General features: G+C 50.2%; 1 protein-coding gene across 9 annotated transcripts in view; it reads right to left on the bottom strand.

Moving 5' to 3' along the window:
- The window catches only part of FGFR1 (fibroblast growth factor receptor 1), a 56,006-nt gene that overhangs the window by 7,778 nt on the left and 25,827 nt on the right, over positions 1 to 22,401 (bottom strand). For 2 of the 9 annotated variants that reach the window (XM_023516994.1, XM_023516995.1), the window contains exons 3-8: positions 10,885 to 11,151; positions 9,576 to 9,665; positions 9,175 to 9,347; positions 4,320 to 4,443; positions 2,358 to 2,548; positions 313 to 457 (exon numbers count right to left, since the gene is read on the bottom strand). In XM_023516994.1, the coding sequence (XP_023372762.1) occupies positions 313 to 457; positions 2,358 to 2,548; positions 4,320 to 4,443; positions 9,175 to 9,347; positions 9,576 to 9,665; positions 10,885 to 11,151 (990 nt within the window). Of the gene's footprint in view, positions 1 to 312; positions 458 to 1,208; positions 1,360 to 2,357; positions 2,549 to 4,319; positions 4,444 to 9,174; positions 9,348 to 9,575; positions 9,666 to 10,884; positions 11,152 to 22,401 lie in introns of all 9 variants that reach the window. The other 7 variants (XM_023516996.1, XM_023516998.1, XM_023516999.1 and 4 more) reach the window with 4 other exon arrangements.

The raw sequence follows: 22,401 nt of genomic DNA, 5'->3' as shown, positions 1-22,401 counted from the left end.
GTACCACATGGAGGAGGGAAGGCTGCTGGACCCAAGATGGAAGGAACCTGCACTTGGTGGAGACCTCAGCTCCAAGTCAAACCCTTCCCCATGCATGCATTGCACAGGCCAAGGGAGAACCAGAGGTAGGTGCACGGGAGGCGCCTCCATGTGCCTGCAAAACTAGGGCAGCTCCTGCATGAGCCAAGAGGACGCAGCCCTCAGAGCCGGAGCAGGACCCCGGTCCTCTGTGTCTCCCCTAGCTCTACAATGCATGTTCCCCCCGTGCCCGCGATGAGGCCAGGACATCGAGAGGAGAAGTACAGTGTATACCTTCCAGAACGGTCAGCCATGCAGAGTGGTGGGAGAGTCCGATAGAGTTACCCGCCAAGCACGTATACTCCCCAGCGTCCTCAAAGGAGACATTCCTTAAGTGAAGCACTTCCATCTCTTTGTCGGTGGTATTAACTCCGGCAGTCTAGAAGAGACAATGGAAGCAAAATGGACAAGCACAGGGCATGAGACCTCTAAGAGACCTGGAGAAAGGGAGGGAGACAGAGGTGGGGGGAAAACCGAAGGAAGAAATGCTCCCCAGTGTCTCCTCTGCCACACGGAACAAACAAAAAACCACCAGGCAGCGAAACCTGTTAGAGGAAGAGGGTGAGGGAGGAACTCCGGCAGACCTGAGAAGATGATGGCTGGTTACGACCCTTCACCAGATGCTGACAGCCATGGGCCCATCTGAGCATGCGGGCAGCGGACAGCATGGAGAAATGGGGCCCAGCGGGCAAGGGCTGTTTGGTTTCACATACAGATAGTCGGAGGGAACACACAGGAGGGAGGGAAGGGCTCTGCAGCCTCACACGCAGGCACGTACACACAGCCTGTGGATGTGGGTGTGTAAGGCGGAGCCCCGCCCATTCTCCTACCCACGGCTCACACTTCTAATGTGAAGCATCATTCACGATGCAGCAAAGACTGTGTACCCACGAGACCACGCACAGATCAGATACACACACGGCTAAGGAACGCACAAAAGGTACAGAGGGAGCCGGCAGACACCAACACACAGACCAAACCAAACCAGCCTCCCAGGCCAGGTATTTTTCCATGGCTCTTGGCACTAGGAACACAGCAGGACGACGAGAAAGACTGGCGGGGCACGTGTGCCAGCAGCTTGGGGCCTACATCCAATTCCCAGCACAGCGTCCCATCCATCTCCCCATTACCTTTGGCCATAGGTCTGGTGACAGTGAGCCACGCAGACTGGTTAGCTTCACCAATATAATTGGAAACCTTACACACATACTCCCCGCTCTGGGCCTCTGTCACATTGAACAGGGTCAGCACCTCGGCATCCGAGCTATTAATCCCCGAATGCTGGAACAAACCAATGATACACAGGCTAGTCAGTTGGGCAAACACTGTGATGTGGTCGTGCTATGCCCCCATGTGCCTTCCAGGTGGGCAGGAAGTTGAGGCAAGGGAGACATTAAGTGAGATTTACCATCTTTCCCTTTTTAGGAGAACAAAACAGACTGCAAAAGTCCAAAGCATTTGACTGGGGGGAAAAAAATCCCACTGCTTTGGATTGACTGTTCTGTGTTCAAACCCCTCTGCCAGGACTGGGGCAGGGGCTGTGAATGGACACAGCGGCCAGGCCATGTCCTGCAGAGCAGTTTCAGCACAAGCAATGAAGGGATGACAGATGGCCAGTGAATCTCTGATACAGCCAAGCCAGGGGAGGATGGAGTCTGACTCTGGGACAAGGAAGAGAACAACTCTCCCAGACTCTGGTAATCTCCTGTTGCAAGATCCATTGGAGATTTAGGCAATTACCTTCCCTGGATTAATGGAGCATTCAGGGAAAGACAAACAGGGAACGTCTGGGAGTAAGAGGAGAAAGGAAGAAAATGCCATTACTCCTCATACAGCTTAGAGTTTCTATGTGGCATTTGTTTTTCCAGTTCCATACAAGACATGCCTTCATTCACCACAACTGCCAGAATGATCCTTAACTCAGAAAGCGGGGCCAAGACCAGGAAAGGCTTTCTGTAAAGGATTTGGGCAATCAAAAGGCAGGAATCCACACTCTGTCCTGGAGCAGCTGGCCCCAAAGCCCCAGTAACATTGCTTTCAAAGCTCTCTGGAAACCAGCAGGGCTGGCCCCCAGCCCTCGGCTCCCAGCTCACCCCAACTCTGTGCTCTGCTGCTAGTCCTGGGGAACACGGCTATACCCCTACTAAGAAGGCATGTGTGCCCGAAAGGTAAGGAGTGAGCCCTGATCCAGGCCCTGAGCCTGCCCACAGGAAGGTGAGTCCCCTGGAGACACCAGCTTCATCCCAGCATGCTGGCCCGGACACCGAGGCCAAGATTACCTTCAGGATCTGGACATAAGGCAGGTTGTCGGGACCAATCTTGCTCCCGTTCACCTCGATGTGCTTCAGCCACTGGATGTGAGGCTGGGGGTCACTGTACACCTTGCACATGAACTCCACGTTGCTGCCCAGGGCCACTGTCTTGTTGGCAGGCAGCCCTGCCTGCAAGATGGGGCGGTGTGGGGATCGCTCTGGGAAGAATGGACAGGACAGGCTTGTTAGGCACCACTATGTGCCCCCGCAGCTCCCCTAAGTTTCCCAGTGGTGGGCAATGCACTTCCCAATGCTTCTGCTGAGCCCCAGCCCCTCAAACCTGAACTAGGAGAAGAGAAACCTGTATTCAGCCCTAAGCCATCCTCCCATGCAAAGCATCCATATTTACAGGTGTAGCAAATCTCTCTCTTGCCTTAATGGATACTGTCATAATTTAGACTTCAACACAGCCTCCTTATTCTTAAGTAAAACCACAGAGACTCAGTTCTAGATTCCTGCTGTTCAACGTGTGTTCCAGGGCCGGGCACTGTGGCTAGTGACTGTAATCCCAGCATTCTGGGAGGCTGAGATGGGTGGATTACTTGAGCTCAGGAGTTGGAGACCAGCCTGAGCAGGAGTGAGACCCTATCTCTAAAAATAGCCAGCCACTGGGAGGCTGAGACCAGAGAATTACTTGAGCCCAGGAGTTATGAGCTATGATGCCACAGCACTCTACTGAGGGCACTATAATGAAATTCTGTCTCAAAAACAAAAAGCAACCTCCCCCCCCCAAAAAAAAAAACCAAAGTGTGTTCCAGGAACACTGGCACCACCATCGCCTAGGTGCTTGTTAGAAATGCAGACACTCAGCCTCTACCCTAGACCTTCTGGATCACAATTTCTTTTTTACACCGTATCTTCAAGACCAAGATAGACACTGGCTGTGAGACTCTGCACCTTAAGATCTCTAGGGAATGAGATTCAGAACCTCTAAAAGGAACAGGTTGTAGCAATCACCCCAAGGAATACGAGTTCTTCCTCGTATCTCCTGTGGTGACCTCAAAGGGACAAGGATCTGGAGCTCTGCATTTACAAGGTCCCTAACCTGCAGCTGTACGTGCAGCTGGGACAGCTGGAAGGATAATACCAGCCTTGCAGTGGTGCCTAGCAAAATATTTAAAGAGCCCAGGGCCTTTCTGGCATTCACTGTGCAGTGGCTACTGTTATGCATCACAGCTTACAGGAACCTCAAACTCCTGAGTTCAAGTGATCCTCTTGTCTCAGCCTTTCTAGCTGGGACTATAGGTGCCCTCCTGGTTAATTTTTCTATTTTTAGTAGAGACAGGGTCTCTCTCTTCCTCAGGCTGGTCTTGAACTCCTGAGCTCAGGTGATCCACCCACCCTGGCCTCCCACAGTTCTAGGATTACAGGTATGAGCCACCATGCCCAGCTCACTTTTGGGGGGGTGAGGGGGATGGGGGGGGACAGGGTCTCACTCTGTCTCCTTGGCTAGAGTACAGTGGTGTCATAACAATTCACTGCAGCCTCAAACCCCTGGGCTCAACGGATGCTCCTGCCTCAGCCTCTCAAGTAGCTGCGACTACAGGTTCATGCCACTACACCTGGCTGGCTATTTCTTCTGGGGGGGAGAAGAGATTATGTCTTGCTAGGTTGCCCAGACTGGTCATGAATACTAAGCCACATGTAACATAACTGCACCAGCCACCTCTTTTAGGATGCACCAGCAATACCACCTCCTGTTTTATAGTGACAAACAGGGACATATCACTGTCTGATCCTCTTAACTCTATTTTATAGGTAAGAAAAGTGAGGCTCCAATGGGGAGAGTGGCCTATTCCAGGTGACAGAGCTAGTAACTGCCCAATGTCACACGGTACCCTGAAGAAACCTGGACACTGCAGCTGTTTTCTCCAAACCTCCCCTCTCTAAGCTCCAAGCTCGCTCCTCTCGCTGCCTTTGCCATCTTACCGACGACGTCGAGCTGGTAGGTGTGGTTAATGCTGCCATACTCATTTTCCACAATGCAGGTGTAGTTGCCCTTGTCAGAGGGCACGACGGAGTCCATTATGATGCTCCAGGTGGCGTAACGGACCTGAGGGTAAACACACCAGAGGTCTGCACTGAGGGTCTGGAGGGAAGGTTGGTGCCCTGTGGTACCTGCCTTCCAAATCAGAGCAGCACACAGCCCCAAGCTGCAGTCTTAGGTAGGACAAGGTGCAGAGTGCTCCACCCTTAGTCCCTTCACACTCTGGAAAACTGGCAAATGGGCAAAAGGACTCTGGAAGTCTCTGTACCATGGAGTTCAAGGCCACCTGTGATCTGGACGAATGTGCCTTTGGCCAACTCTCCTGAATACATCAGGAATGTTGCTAACTTTCACACCTCTGTCCATGCCATACCCACGCCTGAAACAGCACTGCTGCTAAGAGTCTGCCCGCACTCCCCTTGACATGTCATTTCGAAAACTATCTTTAGCTGAATCTCAGGCCAAAACTGTTTTCACCATTCCCTCTGTTTGAGTCACTGATTACCCTTCCTTCTACGAGGGGTGCTCCCAGAAATGTGGCTGCCTGTTAGACTGGAAGCCCTTTGTGGACAGGACACCGTCTCACACCATTTAAAGCGTGATGCCTTGAACATGGTAAGTACTTGGCAAATTAATGAGAATGTTTTCCTATTCTTTCTGAAAGAGAGGGAGTCTTTTCAAAACAGATTTTACACGGAAGTTTTTTGTTTTATGAAGAATTAACCTAAAATTCTTAACCAGAAGCCTCTAGCTGGACTTTAGAAGACCGACAGTCCCTCTGAAATGATATGCAAAAGGGTAGTCCATGTGTTTGTCTAAGGAAAAGGGCCAGAGTTTTCATCCCATTGTCAAAGGAACCTGAGACCTAAGGCAACAATCACGGCTTGCAGGATGCAGTGGCTCATGGCTGTAACCCCAGCACTCTGAGAGGCCAAGGCAGGTGGACTGCTTGAGCTCAAGAGTTTGAGACCAGGCTCAGGGCCTGTGGCTCAAGTGGCTAAGGCGTCAGCCACATACACCTGAGCTGGCGGGTTCAAATCCAGCCCGGGCCCGCCAAACAACAATGACGGCTGCAACCAAAAAATAGCCAGGGTTCATGGCAGGCGCCTATAGTCCCAGCTACTTGGGAGACTGAAGTAAGATGATTGCTCACACCTAGGAGTTTGAGGTTGCTATGAGGTAGGCTAATGCCCCAGCACTCTACCCAGGGCGACAGAGTAAGACTCTGTTTCAAAAAACAAAACAAAAGCAAAAACAAAGGAACCACTTGGCTGTTGATGGCAATTTTCAGCTCAGGAAACAAACTTATTTCTAAACCACTTAAGTTGTAAAATGAAAAAAGATATTAAAAAACAAAGCAATTTTTCTAGGAACTCAAGACCTTCCTCTGATAATGCTGTATTCTTCATCTTATTAAAATCATTAACTCGGTTCAGCGCCTGTAGCTCAAGCAGCTAAGGCACCAGCCACATATACCAGAACTGGTGGGTTCGAATCAAGCCCGGGGCAGCCAAAGAACAATGACAACTACAACCAAAAAATAGCTGGGTGTTGTGGTGGGCGCCTGTAGTCCCAGCTGCTTGGGAGGCTGAGGCAAGAAGAATTGCTTAAGCCCAGGAGTTGGAGGTTGCTGTGAGCTGTGATGCCATAGCACTCTATCTCACGGTAACAGCTTGAGACTGTCTCAAAAAAAAAAAAAATTAACTCTATTACTAGCTCATTAAACAAAGAAAGCAACAGGGAATGTCTCTGCTGGGGTTATCCTAGCCATCTATCTCTGTAACTACTGCTTCAGGTGACGGGGCGGGCAGCAACAATTTTCTTTTTAGGTAAGTCCTGTTTTGCTTTTGTATCAGAATCAAGGGGTCTGATCTTAAGATCTGGGGATACTTGAGCTGAAGCTGGTCAAACACAGGGAGTATATGTGTGGTGTGGGTATGTCCCCAAAGAAAGGACCCTGACTGGTCAGAAAACCTCTGATATTTTTTTTCTTTTCTTTTGTTTGGATTTGGAGACAGAGTCTGGCTCTGTCACCTGGGCTAGCGTGCAGTGATTTGATCATGAGCCATGGCAACCTCAACCTCCTGGGCTCAAGGGATCCTCCTACCTCAATCTCCTGAGCAGCTGGGACTACAGGCACCTACAACACCTGGCTGATTTTTTCTATTTTAAGTAGAGACAGGGTCTTGCTCTTGCTTAGGTTGGTCTCAAACTCCTGGACTCAAGCCATCCTCCCGCCTTGGCCTCCCAGAGTACTAAGATTATAGGTGTAACCCTATAATCCGGGCACAGAGGCAGGAGCCACTGCACCCAGCCCCTCTGCTTTTCTGATGCACAGAAAAGAGAAACCAGGTGAGAAAAGAGAAAAACAGGGACTCTACAGATGACCAGCTAGTCTAATGAGGGATTACAAGGAAGCTGTTCTTCCTACAGACAGAAACAGGCACAACAGACAATCTATACAAGAGGAAATGAAAATTGCTTATTACCATATGACGATTCTAACAATGAGCGAAATAAAACATAAAAGAACAATGAAATACCGCAGCCTGCCTTAGCCACAGGTGATGCATCTCAAGATCCTCGGCTAGTAACCGAACCTATATCTACTAGCTGCTTAACAGGGTGAACAGAAGGCTCAGGTGCAATTTATTCACTCTGTTACTTCCTGCTAGCCATCAGCATGAGCCCTACTCCCTAAACACTATTTCATTTATTTATGTTTGGAAAACCCATAAACATGTTTGTTTGCAATCTGGTTTCTTTTGTTATGTTTTTTGATTGTTGCAATTTGGCCGGGGCTGGGTTTGAACTCACTACCCTCAGTATATGGGGCCGGAACCCTACTCACTGAGCCACAGGCACTATCCTTTTGTTATGTTTTAAGTCAAGTTTGAATGTTACAATACTTATATTGAAAAAAAATTTTTTTGAGACAGACTCTCACTATATTGCCCCAGTAGAGTGCCATGGCGTCATAGCTCACAGCAACCTCCAGCTCTTGGCTTAAGTGATTCTCTTGCCTTAGCCTCTTGAGTAGCTGGAACTATAGGTGCCTGCCACAACGCCCAGCTGTTTTTTTTTGTTACAGTTGTCACTGTCGTTTAGCAGGCCCAGGCCGGGTTGGAACCCGCCAGCTCTATGTATACGGCCAGCACCCTAACCACTGAGCTACGGGCACCTTCCTCATGTGCAATTTAAAATAGTTTACCATATGATAAAGGCTGCAAACCATCTGTAAATGAGGCACAATAAGATATTAACAACAAGGACCAGTAATAAAACAGAACAATTACAATAATATGCTGTAATAAAAGTTATGTAAACATGGTCTCTCTTGGCTCAGCGCCTGTGGCTCAAGCGGCTAAGGCGCCAACCACATACACCTAAGGTGGCGGGTTCGAATCCCCAGCCTGGGCCCGCCAAACAACAATGATGGCTGCAACCAAAAAATGGCCAGGTGTTGTGGCGGGCACCTGTGGTCCCAGCTACTTGGGAGGCGGAGGCAGGAGACTCGCTTGAGCCCAGGAGTTGGAGGTTGCTGTGAGCGTGATGCCATGGCACTCTACCCAAGGGGATAGCTTGCCGCTCCGTCTCAAAAAAAACAAAAAACAAAAAACATGGTCTCTCTCAAAATAAAGATGTTTTGTACTGAATTTCTCTATTTTTTGTCCTTGGTTGACTGTGGGTAACTGAAACCACAGACAGCAAGACAGCAGGTAAGGGGGGGACTACTGGGCTCTCACCTGTCAAATCTATTGGCAAAGGTATAGTGAATCTGCCATTCACATACTCTGCTGTGGGAAAGGTGAATTAATTTTCTCTTTAAATAAAGTATAGGCAGTCCCTAAGTTACAAACACCTGACTTACATATAACTCACTCTTACGAATGGAGGCTATTACAGGTAACAGACAATGTACCTGCACCAACTTACATATAAATTCAACTTGAAAACAAACCTACAGAACCGAGATTGCCAGAGCCTGGGGACTGCCTGTGGCTGGGCAATGTGCACCAAGGGCTTAGAAACTCATACCCAGGCCAGGCTCAATGGCTCACACCTGTAATCCCAGCACTTGGAGGCCAAGGGGGGTGGACTGCCTGAGGTCACAGGTTTGAGACCAGCCTGAACCAGAGCGAGACCTCATCTCTAAAAATAGCTGGGTGCTGTGGTAGGCACCTGTAATCTCAACTTCTCAGTCTGCGGAGACAAGAGAATTACTTGAGCCCAAGAGTTTGAGGCTGCTGTGAGCTATGACGGTACAGCCTCTACCGAGGGTGACAAAGTAAGACTCTGTCTCCCCCCCCCAAAAAAAAATTCTTCTACCCTTTGATCCAGTAATTTCATTTCTAGCAATGTATCTAAGGAGAGGCACAAAAAAAATGGGTGAAGATATGTGTATTTGCTGCAACATTATTTATAAAAGTGAAAAACTAGAAAATATCTAACATCACAAAATAGTTTGTTAAATTATGAGCTATTTTTATAATGGGATCTTATGTAGCCTTGAAAAGTTATCATTCTAACATGCTTGAAATACAGCATAAAAAGACTCATGAGGTTACCAAACAAGATGGAAAATCATAACAGTCACATGATGTGATTATCTATTTAGAAACCATATATACAGAAAAGAGATTTTTACTTTTATTTGCATTTTTTGTATTTAAAAATTTTTTAAATGCATTACCTATGTAGTTAAGAAACCATTACTTAAAACAAGTATTTAATAAGGATTTGCTAACTCAGTTTTTCTCATTCCTTATTTTAACTTTTACACACGTACACACTTACTTTGTAGCCTCCAATCCTGTGGTCAGGTTTGAATTCTTTGCCATTTTTCAACCAGCGCAGTGTGGGGTAAGGTGTCCCATTGGAAGGGCATTTAAACTTCACTGTCTTGGCAGCTGGCACGGCATGCAATTTCTTTTCCATCTTTTCTGGGGATGTCCAATATGGAGCTACAGCTGCCCAGGGAAAGCCACGAGAGAAAGGCAGGGACGGAGAGAGTGGCAGTCAGGCTCAGGGGCCAGGGCCCAGCTGGGACCTGGAAGGGCCTCTCCTGTCTGCTCGCACCTGTGAGCAATGCTCAGCACATTCCACAGCAGGCACCGTGCCCTCTCCTCCTCCTCTCCACCCCTCTTACACCCAGTTCCCAGGCCCAAAGGGCAGTAAGGTAGGAAACAGTGTCTCACGCATACGGTTTGGTTTGGTGTTATCTGTCTCTTTCTCCTCTGAAGAGGAGTCATCATCGTCATCATCATCCTCAGAGGAGGGGAGAGCATCTATGGGAAGAAGAAGGGGCACTGAGGTGCCTTCCAAAGGGGCCTCTCGATTCCCATCTGCACTGACAGTCACCCCATTAAGGCCAGTGCAGGTACAGAAGAACACGGACAGCCCTCCCCTAAGGACTCCTGGGCCCACTCTTTCCTTGGTTTCGACCTCTCTCAGTGGGACAGAAATTGATCATCTAAGAGCTGAGGGTTCTTGTCCTTCCACAGCCCACTGCACTGCTCCTCTCTGAAATCATTACACTGAGTAGTTCCCCCAGGGTCGGCTGTTCCTCTTTAATTCCATTCTGCCCTCAGAGGATCCATCCAACTCATGGTGCTACCCAGAACCGGGTCTCAGAACTGGCAGCTAGGGAAGCCACATCCTTCTGTAGACTGCCGGCCGTCAGGAAACTGGGCAGATCCCAGCAGATTATGGCTAGGTGCTATTTCCAAAGGCAACAGCCTACAGCAGGAACTTTTCAGGCACAGGTCTGCTAAAGTTTGGGGGGCTGCCCCCCCTTAACCAGAGAAAACAAGGAGCCCACCACATAACCAGCAGCTGCCAGCACCTCTCCCCAGCAAGTGCCCACCCCTGGTAAGAACAGGCCTGACACACGTGTGGTCACCAATCAGGGCTCAGGCCACAGCTTTCTTCACTCCTTCCTAAGCACTTCCGGGATTTCTGGCGAATCCCAGATCATGACATTAGTTTTATGAAAGTCACATTCTAAAAGTGGCAGACTCCCCAGCAGAGTTCTAGGGTTCCCCAGCTGTCCTAACACAGTTCTAGAAGCTAGAGGACAGATATTGTCCAGTGTCCCTGGGTCCCTGCACAGTAGGGACCTCACGACATGCCCTGGGGCTCTATGCACTAAACCAAGTCCCAAGTCCAGAGGGCCTAGGAGTGATAGGATGGAGGGGCGAGCCCCACTTAGTGTCCCTGATACCTGTGCAAGTCATGGTGCACAAGTCACAGGGTCTCAAGGCCCTGAGAGTATCAGCAATCACCTCCGAGGTGGATCCCAGAAGCCCAGGCCCACTTCACCCAGTCCCTTCTGAGAGCTAAGCCACGCAGCGGGCAGGGCATGGTGTTAGTGGGCAGCAGTTCTGGAAGCAGAGTGGGGGCAGATCATGGAAGGGGAGTAGGTTCATCTCTCCCCCAAAACTGGCAGAGAGGGCTGGAGGGATGATGGGTCTAGGGAGAAGGCCAGGGCGGGGCTTTGCTACCAACCTGAAACATTGACGGAGAAGTAGGTGGTGTCGCTGCCTGAGGGGCTGCTGGTCACGCAAGCGTAGAGGCCGGAGTCCGCGGGCACGGAGTCCCGCACCTCCACCTCTGCCCCTGTGATGCGGGTGCGATTGCTTTCCACCAGCTGTACCCCGTCCCGCAGCCAGTTGATGATCTGCACATCGTCCCGCAGCCGGCAGCGAAGCTGCAGCAGGTCACCAGGGTGGACCAGGAGGGACTCCACTTCCACAGGGGCTCCCCAGGGCTGGGCTGCAGCCACCCATGGGGGCCCAGAAGGGGGACCAGGAGACAGGAGAGGAAGAAAGAGAGGGGAAGAGGGAAGAGAGAAAGGGAGTTATGCCGGCCACACCGAGCCGCGTCATCCCGGCATGGCTTAGTTGAGGCTAGAGAGCTGGGCAGGTGGGAGTCGGAATATGGGTCAGTCAGAACAGCTGGCTACCTGGGAAGCCCTATCTCTCCTCCGCCCCACCCCTCCAAAAGTCAAAGGAAGAAAGAGGTGAAGTTAGGAAGCAGCTGTAGCAGCATTAAGCAGATCACATTTCACTTCCCTCCATCCAGGGGGGAAAGGTCAGCCTTCTTTGTGTCCAGAGCGTCCCTTCCACACAAGTTCTGTTCTTTGCCAAGAACGGCTGCTTCCCAGGGGGACACCCCAGTTCCTCTGGCTAGCTCAGCCTCACCCCTTCCCCTAGGAACAGCTGAACAAACCTTGGCCCTCAAAAACCCAGCAGGCTTTGCCCAAATGGAGAGGGGGCAATTTGCCAACTGGAGGATGGGGGAGGGGGCCCTCACGTGGTTCTCAAGGGTGGGGGCCTGGCCCCCCTGCCACTCAGATGCACGTGTGGGAGGGACAGCCCAAGGAGAGGTCAGCTCAGGGGAACTTCTTGCTAACAGGTGTCAGGCCAGAGGATTTGGAGCTGTTCACTATATTAGGACTGGAGGCCACAGCTGCCACCAAGCCCACACTTGTTCAGGCCGCAGAAGTGGCTGCACACAAAGCTCCTTTCTCCTCCTCCCGCTGGCCAGGCACATCCTCCTGCACCCCCACCCCATCACTTCCCTGTCCCTGGGTAGCAGCACTGGGCCTGCCTGGGGTGTTTCCAGCACACAAGATCCCACACAGCTGAGAGCATCCATTCCTCTCCTGACCAGCACTTTATGCATGTGTCCAAGAAGGCCTGGGCCTGACAGAACTAACTGATGCTGCCCTCCTAGGCTGCTCCCTGTCTCCTGAAGACCCTCTCTTCATTCGAGGCGCAAATGTAGTTCCTATTTTCTCGTAGGATGTTTAAGAACATTCCTGGCCCCCTCCTTACTCCAGCAACACACACTTGGTGCCTCTCAGGCCTTCCACCTGACTTCCGTCCACTGCCTTGCGAGGTCCCCTTTCTTACCCTGAGCAGCTCACACCAACAACTGTGAGGTCCCCGCCACCCTGGGCTCTGAAACACAACCTGCTCTCCCACAGCCTTTGCCGTGGCTCCCATGGCCCTGGCAGTCACAGGGCGGTGGTTTTCTTTGCCTGGCTCCTCCCTCTCTCTCACAGAGCAGGTGGTTCCTCCTAGAAGAGGGCTCTGACTCCCAGTCTGGGATAGGTGGCCTCCCTGTGCACTGTCACACCACAGGACACCCCTTTCTCAACTGAGCCCTCAGTGTGGGGCTGTGTGGTAAGTACCTGGAAAGCCCCAGCACTGAGGGCCATGCTTGGCACCCCAGAGCTGTTCCACTAACTCTTGCTGAGTGAACAGCACACGCACCAGGCACTGTCTTTTCATTTCCCTCGTTCCTATGCTTCCTTTTCTCTTTCACCCCCAGTCATTTTAATGAGCATCTTTCTAAAGTGCATAACAGGTTCCCACTAGGAGCCTTACCAATGAGAATAGGTGTGTAAGAGTGGTTTTCCTTGGAGGGGCTGAGGCTGCAGGCCCTGCCTGTGTTAACCCCAAGGGCTCTGTCTGAAACACGAGGACATCAGAAACAGGGGTGCCCTTTAAAGGGTTCAGAAACCACTAGCCCAGTTTATTTTTGTGAATCCACTCAAGAGGGATACCACAAAGGTGAGCAGGCCACACAAGTGATTAAAAATAAGCTTTTGTGGGTCTTAGAAAAAGTTATTCTTTCCATTTCTGATGGCTTGTGGTTTTGCCAAGTGAAGGTAGAAGAAAAGCATGTTAGACTCGACCCTTGAGGAACACAGCAGACACTCCTATTGATCAGATCATTTCCCTCCAAAGACCTCACTGATTAAATATTTTGCAGCTCCGTGATCTATAGGGGCTGAGCCTTGGTCAACAGTAGACGCAAATTCTTAGTCTCTGGCATCACAAAGCTTACTTCGACAGGCCCCAGAGACAAAAAGTTGTCTCAAAGGCAAAAACGTAGCAAGAACCTCCCCCCCCCCCAAGAAAGCAGCAAAGGAGACCCACTCCTGGCTGACTCTCGCCTGGATCCATTAACTTCTCACCTGACCCAACCAGCATGTGCAAACAAAAAAACTCTTCTATGTGATCTATAAAAGGCGTCCAAGAACCAGCTTTCTTTGCTCTTGATGCAATTTTAGACCTAAGTTCCTGTCCAAAAGTGGTTCATACGGCTTCACCCTCTCCCTTTCCCGGCACCACCAAAGGATAACACCCTAAATGGCCTCCCTGTGGCTGGAGCTCACACTGGCTCTGCTGCTCCCAGGCCTTGATGTGTTGTTAAATTATTCTCCAGGTCTAGACTCTACATTGTATATAGGATAAAATCCACATCCCTGCTTAGCCCTGAAGGTCCCCTGAAATCTTCTTCCACCTATATCACCAGGTCACCTTACTCTCCTTTCCAGAGGCCTTCTGCTCCCAGGCTGGCTGCACCCTCCTGACATAACAAAGCTTTCTTCTGCTAAGGACTATCAACATCTCTCCAAAGCCCTCCTGCCCCAGACTGTTCAAAGTCCGTCACCCAAAATATCCAACAAGGCTTCTGTGTCTCTAATTTTCTGTAAAATAGAAATTATTCTGCAAAATAATTTCTCTGTAAAAAAAAAAATTAAAGCATGGCACCAGCCCATACACCACAGCTGGCAAGTTCGAATCCAGCCCTGACCTGCCAAACAACATTGACAGCTACAACCCCCCAAAAAGCTGGGCATTGTGGCGGGCGCCTATAGTCCCAGCTACTTGGGAGGCTGAGGCAAGAGAATCGCTTAAGCCCAAGAGTTTGAGGTTCTGTGAGCAAAAAAAAAAAAAAAAAAATTGAAGCACACAAATTTGTATTCAATTACATATCAATTTATATTGTTTTTTTAAAACATCAGAGAGATAATTCACATACTGTAAAATTCATACATTGAAAATACTTTCAATGCAATGGTTTTTAGTATATTCAGAGTTGCGCAACAATCACCACAACGTCACTTCAGAATATTTTTACTACCCCTTAAAGAAACCCCATAGTCACAGCAGTCACTCCCCATCCCCTAGCCCGAGGCCCGGCATCCACTCACTAACCTGCTTTATGTTTATAGATTTGCCTCTTCTGGATATTTCATATCAAGGGAAAGCATACAACAGGTGGTCTTCCATGGCCGGCTTCTTTCACTTAGTAAAAAAGGGTCACAGTTCTTCCAGGTCGCAGCAAGTAATATTACTTCATCCCCTTTAATGGCCTAATAATACTCCATTGTGTGGTTAGAGTATATCCCAGCCATATTTGATGGATATCTGGGTGTACTGCTTTTTTTGAGACAGTCTCACTCAATTTGCCCAGGCTAGAGCACCATGGTGCCAGCCTACCTCACAGCAACCTCAAACTTCTGGGCTCAATCCTCTTGCTTTCTGAGGCCTATAGCTGTAACTATAGGTTGTGTGCCTACCACAACGCCCTGCTAGTTCTTCTATTTTTAGTAGAGACAGGGTTTCACTCTTGCTCAGACTGGTTTCAAACTCCTCAGCTCAAGCAATCCTCAGGTATACTGTTTCTTTTTTTGTTTTGAGACACAGTCTCACTTTGTTGTCCCTGGTAGAGTGCCATGGCCTCATAACTCACAGCAACCTCAAACTCTTGGGCTCAAGCAATTCTCTTGCCTCAGGCTCCAGAGTAACTGGGACTACAGGCATCCACCACAAGGCCCAGCTATTTTTAGAGATGGTGTCTCCCTCTGGCTCAGGCTGGTCTCGAACTCATGAGCTCAGTCAATCTACCTGCCTCGGCTTCCCAGAGTGCTGGGTTTATAGGCATGAGCCACCACACCTGGCTGGGTACACTGTTTCTTTTTTTTTTGAGACGGAGCCTCAAGCTATCCCCCTGGGTAGAGTGCCATGGCATCACGCTCACAGCAACCTCCAAGTTCTGGGCTCAAGCGAGTCTCCTGCCTCAGCCTCCCAAGTAGCTGGGACCACAGGTGCCCGCCACAACGCCTGGCCATCTTTTGGTTGCCGCCATCATTGTTGTTTGGCGGGCCCGGGCTGGGGATTCAAACCCGCCACCTTAGGTGTATGTGGCTGGCACCTTAGCCACTTGAGCCACAGGGGCCGAGCCAGTATACTGTTTCTTAACAGTCAAATGTGTCCACATCTTGCTTCGCAGAACTGACTGCTACAATTTTCCCACAGTGCCTAAGAATGTCAGACACACAGAAACTACTCACTAGGTCTTGAACTGAATTTAGCATCTAGCCAAAGCTCGTTTTCAGAGGAACCAAAAATAAGCCCAGGGGCTCTCTTGGGTTCTAGTGGTTTTTTTTTCATTGCCAGGGTGCCCCTGGATGCATGTCAGAGTCTCCATTTACGAAGCAGGGATAAGGCCACTTTCTCTAGGAGATGATGGAACCATCAGTTATGTGTTTATCAGTCCCCGTTCGACTGCATCACGGCCCTGTCAGGTGGTCCTGATCTTTGGAGGCCTCTGTAGGGTGGCTGATTCCAGGACATCCTGGCTCACTGACAGCCCACAATGTTCTAGGCTCTTTTGGTCTTTCTAGCCACACCCCAGTCCTTGCCTCTCCTGCTCCAGCTCCTCGAAGCTGGCCTTTTTCCAGTCAAGACCAACAGGCCAGGGCTATCTACACTTGTTGTTTGTTAGGTGTCAATTAGCCAGCAAAGAACTAACTGACACTTATTGGGCCAGCTCTGAAGATGAAAAGAAGAAAGCCACTTTATGGCTCAGCCACTTGAAACCAACATTCTAACTCTTGGAGAAGCTGATTAATTGGAATCAGATATGAAGGTGACCCTCAGAACGTACAATGGAGACACTGTGAGGGGACCGACAAACCAAAGCACTTGCTCTGTGCATCTTGTTTCCCAAGAGATGAAGGGGACCGTGGAGACTGGGGACATCTTGTGTCTGGATTCCACTGCGACCCAGCCCCAGGCTGGAGTGTCTGGCTGTTCACTCACTATTACAGGCTCCAGGTGCTGCGCCTTCCTAATGGCACAGAAAACAGGCACGATGTGCTCACATGCCAACAGGACAGAGTCACTGTTCCCCTCACTGGGAGGGAGGTGGTTAGGGTCAGTTAGGGCCTGACTTGAACCTCCTGAGAGGATTCAGGTGCCCGCCTCATTTCCAATGCCTTGGACAACTTTCCAGAAAACAGGAGAGAACAGAGGCTTTGGCTCAGCTGCTGAATTGAGACTGGGGAAGCCAGTCTCTCCTGAGGCAGGGTCCAGGGACAAGGCAGGTGGCTGGTGGACTGGGGGAATTTCGTAGGCTGGATCCAGTGTTCCCACCCAGCTTCTCCAAGGGCTCCTTAATCCCCTCAGGGGAACCAGGAGCTGTCAGGGGATCCACCCTGCTTTTCTGTCAAAGAAGTGGCCTGAAAAGGACAGAGGAGCAGAGGGGAGGGGACTTTCCTGGTGCTTTCTAGCTCAGGAATGTGATTAATACCAATGAAACCCTACGAGAACCTCTCCCTTCCTACTTCCCCCTAAAATACTACACGTTTGTAACCCTCAACAAGCCAACAGGTGTGGCATTCTGCCACAGCAGGACGAGTCAGAAATCTCTCAGTCACTTTAGCAGGCCATTCTTCCCTGCATACATCACTCTAAATCTGTGTCTCCTGCCAGTCACTACAAAGGCAGGGGGAGAGGGGGACACGTGGTGTGTGCGGCCGTGAGGAGGCCCCAAATCCACACAAACCTTATTATTCTTATGAGAAGATGAGACCTTAGTTCCTGAAAATCCCTGAAGACAACATCCTTCAAAACATGAAGTAGCCCAGGTAAATCTCCCCAGTTCACTAGCCACCTGTCTTGTCATCAGGTGACTCTGGGAGCTTGTCACAGACGAGGATGAAACCAAAGCACACAAGACACAGGTCTGGCCCTAGCAGGGGTGACGCAATTTACACAGCACCCTGCTTTGCAAGCAGCACTTTATAAGGATCTGAGGTCAGGGCAGAAGTTGAACAAAATGACAGGGAAAGGGGATGGGAGGTGCTCCTGAGCAGGACCACGCCTTCCCTGGTCCAAGGTGCAGCAGGAAAGGAGGCCAGACTGCATGGCCTGCCTGGGACAGAAGGTTCATGGTAGAAAATAGTCAAAAATAATGATTTCAGCTTGTAAGGTGAGGGACAGAACAGAGCCACTAAGTAGTCCTAGGGCTGCATCTCCCCACAGACTAGGAATGCAGGCCATTCAGCCCCAGCACGCCCTACCCACAAATACACCTGGAAGTGCACTCTGAATACCGCTTCACCAGCCCTGGGCGCAGGATAGCCAATTTGGTCTGGAAGTTACCCATCTCCCTAACCTCACAACTTAACATGAACCCAAGGGAGAATAACAACCTATTTGCATAGCATTCTGTAGTTTACCACATGCCTTCCCAAATACTATCTAGGGATCCTGAAACAACTATGTTAAGAGCAGTACTGATACTGCCAACACAGCAAGTTTATTTTTACTATATCCCATATACTCTGCAAAGCCTTAGCACAGACCATCTTCATCCTTAAGCATCCCTATGAGGTTGATACTATTATTATCTCTGCCCTATGGACCTGGACACTTACAAAATGCCAAGTGCAGTTCTCAGCATGTGTTAACTCACTGAATCCCCACAATGACACTGTGAAGTAGGTGTTATTATTACCCTCATTTGGGGAGGGGGGAGACTGAGGTGCACAGAGGTTCAGGATTTGTCTGACATGACCCACCTGGGGAGTAGTTAAGGGGCAGAGGTGAGACTCAACCCCACCTAGGTAGCCTGGTTCTCGCACACACACCCACAGTCCACGCTGCCTCTGGAAGGCAGTGTCTGTTTCCTGTGTCTGTGCAGCCCTTGACTTACTGAAAGTGAAGAAGCCCCTCTGGCTGAGTCTGTAGTTCATGTCCAGCAACACCCAGGTCTCTTCCCTCCTAACGTGGGGATTCTAAAGTGATCATTTTGGCCTCATCTTCCTTCCTCCTTCCTTTGGCTCTGCTGCTCATATCACAACCACCACCTTATAGCTGAGTGCTTTTAAGTTAGAAAATTCTGCTTCCTGGCTCAGTGCCTATAGGTCAGTGGCTAGGGCGCCAGCCTTATAGACCAGAGCTAGTGGGTTCGAACCCAGCCTGGGCCTGCCAAACAACAATGACAATTACAACAAAAAAATAGCCGGGTGTAGTGGCGGGCACCTGTTGTCCCAGCTACTTGGGAGGCTGAGACAAGAGACTCGCTTGAGCCCAGGAGTTGGGGTTGCTATGAGCTGTGACACCAAGGCACTCTATTGAGGGTGATAGCTTTAAACTCTGTCTCAAAAAATAAAAGAAAAGAAAAAGAAAATGCAGTTTCCTGTCCCAGCTCACCTTCCTTTGAAGACTGACATGTACAGCCATCCACTTGGGCAGATGTTGCTACGTAGTGACTGTGGCCGACCCAGGACCAACAATGATGCCCCATTTGGATATGGCACTTAATAATTCACAGGGCAAGTGTGTCTGCATTCACCTTTCTCCTGTTCGTTCTCATTAGACATGAGAAAATGGAGCTTGAGAGACTTCTCCCAAAGTCACAGGACAGAGGTGATATTGCCTCTAGAGTCTGGGTCTACCTGCCAGGTCCTGGGTCCCTCCATGGGCTGCTCTCCCAGGAAGGTGCTGTCTTGATTTGCGGGATAGGGAGAGGTGCCCATCCACCTGAGGCGCAGGTGCAGGCAGCTCTGCCTGGACCATAAGTACACCCTCCTTCCCACTGTCCTTGGCTTAATCTCCAACCAGTCACCTGACACCTTCTCTCTCCAGCTCCTCACCCTTCATCACAGTGCACAGCTGATGACCTCTGATGATTAAGAACTTCAGGCGATAGGGCTGGTCAACCCTCTGATCACACTACCTCAGGATCCTGGCTTGCAAGGCCCGACTGCTCAGATCTGCACACTACCTCCTGCCCCCACAATCCTCCTTCTCCAGACCAGCAACACCCCCCACCATACTTTGTCCGCCCATCCCCAGGTTCTGCCTCCCCAGCCAAGCCAAGACGTTGCTTCTCCTAATGCCTTTCTCCTTCTCTCCAGCAGTTATCCTCTCCATTCCTTCTTTAGACCTTAAAAAGCAACTCTTTAGAGACTCACTCACCTACATCCCTCCCTCATACTTTTTTTGAGACAGAATCTCATTTTGTTGCCTTTGGTAGAATGCCATGGCATCACAGCTCACAGCAACCTCAAACTCTTGGCCTCAGGAGGTCCTCTGCCCCAGGCTCCCGACTAGCTGGGAGCGCCACAATATTGGGCTACAGCTATTTTTTTTTTTTTTTGAGACAGAGCCTCAAGCTATCCCCCTGGGTGGAGTGCTGTGGCATCACAGCTCACAGCTCACTGGGCTCACTGAGCCCAACTCCTGGGCTCAAGCGAGTCTCCTGCCTCAGCCTCCCAAGTAGCTGGGACTACAGGCGCCCGCCACAATGCCTGGCTATTTTTTTGATTGCAGCCGTCATTGTTGTTTTGGTGGGCCTGGGCTGGGTTTGAACCTGCCACCTTAGGTGTATGTGGTTGGCGCCTTAGCCGCTTGAGCCACAGGCACGGAGCCTGGGCTACAGCTATTTTTAGAGAGAGGGTCTCACTCTAGCTCAGGCTGGCCCTCCTTCATTCCTAATGTGCTTCCCAAGGCTTGTGAACTGTCATGCTTTCTCTCACAGACTAATGGTGCTTGGCTGTGTGGGTTGGTCCAAAAGTACATGTCTTATCTACCCTACATTCTCTATGCCAAAGGACTCAAAGTTTGAAGGACAAGCCCCAGCCCCAACAAAATCCAGGCACTATTCATTACCATAATGTTTCTGGGTCATCCTTATTCCATCTTTTTGGTTTCTGGGTAAGTCAAATAGGGAGAAGGACTATTCTCTTCAGCAACACTGGGGACTGGTGGTCTAGCAATGTTTACAGTCTTGGCACAAACTCCCCAGAGATAATGCAGGGGCAATTGTGGGTGGGGGAGGAACTCGGGGTAGCTTTGAAAGCAACTTAAAAGGAGCACAGAGCAGAACAGCAGGGCTCCAGGGGCCTCTGCAGAGGGTTTTATTACGTTATTTTGGCTTTGAAATGGAACTGAAAACTTAACTTTTGTTGGGCAAGACCAGGCCAGAGCTGAGAATTTCACTGAAATATCAGGTGACTGACATCAACCTACCAAGGGTTTGGGTGGAAAGAGGGAGCCCTAAGCACGCGCGAACTCGCAGAGTCCCCACCAGAGGGGAAGCTGCAGGACAGAGAGCACAGGTACGTGAAGGAGAGCCAGAAACACCAAATCAATTAGGAGGGCCTGACACCCAGATCCGGCCTGCACCAGTCCCCAACCTGGGGGATTTGGAGTGGGTTTTTTTTTTAAATAGAAAAAGAGAAAAGAGTAAGAAGGAACATTTTGCATGCAAATGGACCACTGCCAGAAGAGCCCATTAAAATGTAAAAACTCCACATTCAGCCTGACAAAATGGTGCAAACTGCTGTGTTTGCCAGAGGGGCAGCAATAAAGCTCCCAACAAAGGGGCCGAGGAACAATGGCGGCTGAAAGGCCCCAGTCAGCAGGTCCCCTCGCCCGTTGCCATGGGGACCCCACCAGGGCTTACTAAAGGTATTTCCTGAGGAGAAAGGCAGAGCCCACATGCCCAGGCAGCCCGGCTAATCCTGACAGGAAGCCATTGCTATTCAGCAGCCCAGGGGCTTGGGGCCCAAGTTTTGTTTTGTTTTTATTAAAAAAAGATTTCAGTCTTTTGTGTGTCCCATCTCGTCACTGTAATTTAGCGCACAGTCGCCTGTGCTGGCCAAAGCCGCAGCCCAGGGCCCTGTGCCCACAGCACGACCCCCCAAAAACAGCCCCTTCCTTCCAATCAGGAGGATCAGCAGGCAGAAGTACCCTCGGGAGCCCTCAGGAGGTCTGGGTGGGTCTCAAAACAGACAGAGGGAGCCCGACTGTCCTAACAGTCAGCTAACCCCGAGTCAGAATCGAGTCTGGGGGCTCAACCTTCAGCGCTTAGGTCTGCCCTTCTCCCAGCACAGACTGTGTACAGATCGGATAAAGCTCAGCACTGAACTGTTTTCCCCCAGGGCAGTGGTTCTCAACCTTCCTAAGGCCGCAACCCTTTAATACAGTTCCTGTGGGCTGACCCACAGGTTGAGAACCACTGCCCAAGGGATTTTGCTACCTTCCCCCAATTCGCACCAGTGTCCCCCACCTCCCACAAAGGAGAAAGCTCCCCCTCGCTGAGAGAAGGGCTATAATTAAGTGATTAACAAAGGAATGCGCCAGAGAGTTGTTTTAAAAGAAAATTTCCCTGCTTCCCCTCTCCCCAGCAAAACTTCTCACCCCTATTGTTTATGGATACACTGTGGAGTTGAAGATAAAGCCCCCCAAAGTTCCCCAGTACACTCTGCCTCTCTCCCTGCGATCTTACACCAGGGAGAAGGAATTGCTCCGGGAAGAGGGAAGGAAGTCCGCTCACTCACCCAAGGAGGGCAGAGGGGAGACCCTGCAGCTACAGAGAAGGGTGTCAACGCTCACAGTTCCTAGAAGTTTGTGTCACCGGCTCGCATTTGGCACCAGCAGAATCCAGCCTTGGCAGATTCAGGGAAGAAGGCCAGCAACACAGCTGGCGGTGGAGACAGAAGCTCCAGTGTGACAACCGCCCCACAGGACACAGTTTAAGGCAAATTAACATTTCCTGAACAACTTGTATGTGGAAGAAGCCACCCCAGTGAAGACTCAGCCCCAATGGTCTGAGCCCAGGTCTGTCTGTGTGGTGGCATCTGGACTTCCCTCAAAACACGTTTTTTGAGCCTGGCACTTTGATATGCCCAGAAACTCTCCTGGACATCCTGGGAAGCTTCCAAAGCCATACTGGCTGGACCCTCATTTTCAGAAAAGGAGCTGGAACCTCTGAATAACGATGGAAAGTGTCCAAAAGGAAGCTGACATCTGTTACGGACCACTTAGGTAGACGGTAAGTTGGGGGTATCTAGACACTTAGGTGGAGGGGCTTTCCTGCCTTTATTAAAAATCCCATCCTAAATTCTAAGTATAACTGGCCACCAACAGT

Source organism: Otolemur garnettii, unplaced genomic scaffold (genome assembly GCF_000181295.1).
Source record: "Otolemur garnettii isolate 467f Iridium unplaced genomic scaffold, OtoGar3 scaffold00102, whole genome shotgun sequence".
Lineage (NCBI taxonomy): Eukaryota > Metazoa > Chordata > Mammalia > Primates > Galagidae > Otolemur > Otolemur garnettii.
The sequence above is the reverse complement of the archived record's forward strand: the minus strand, read 5'-3'. Positions and strand labels throughout refer to the sequence as shown.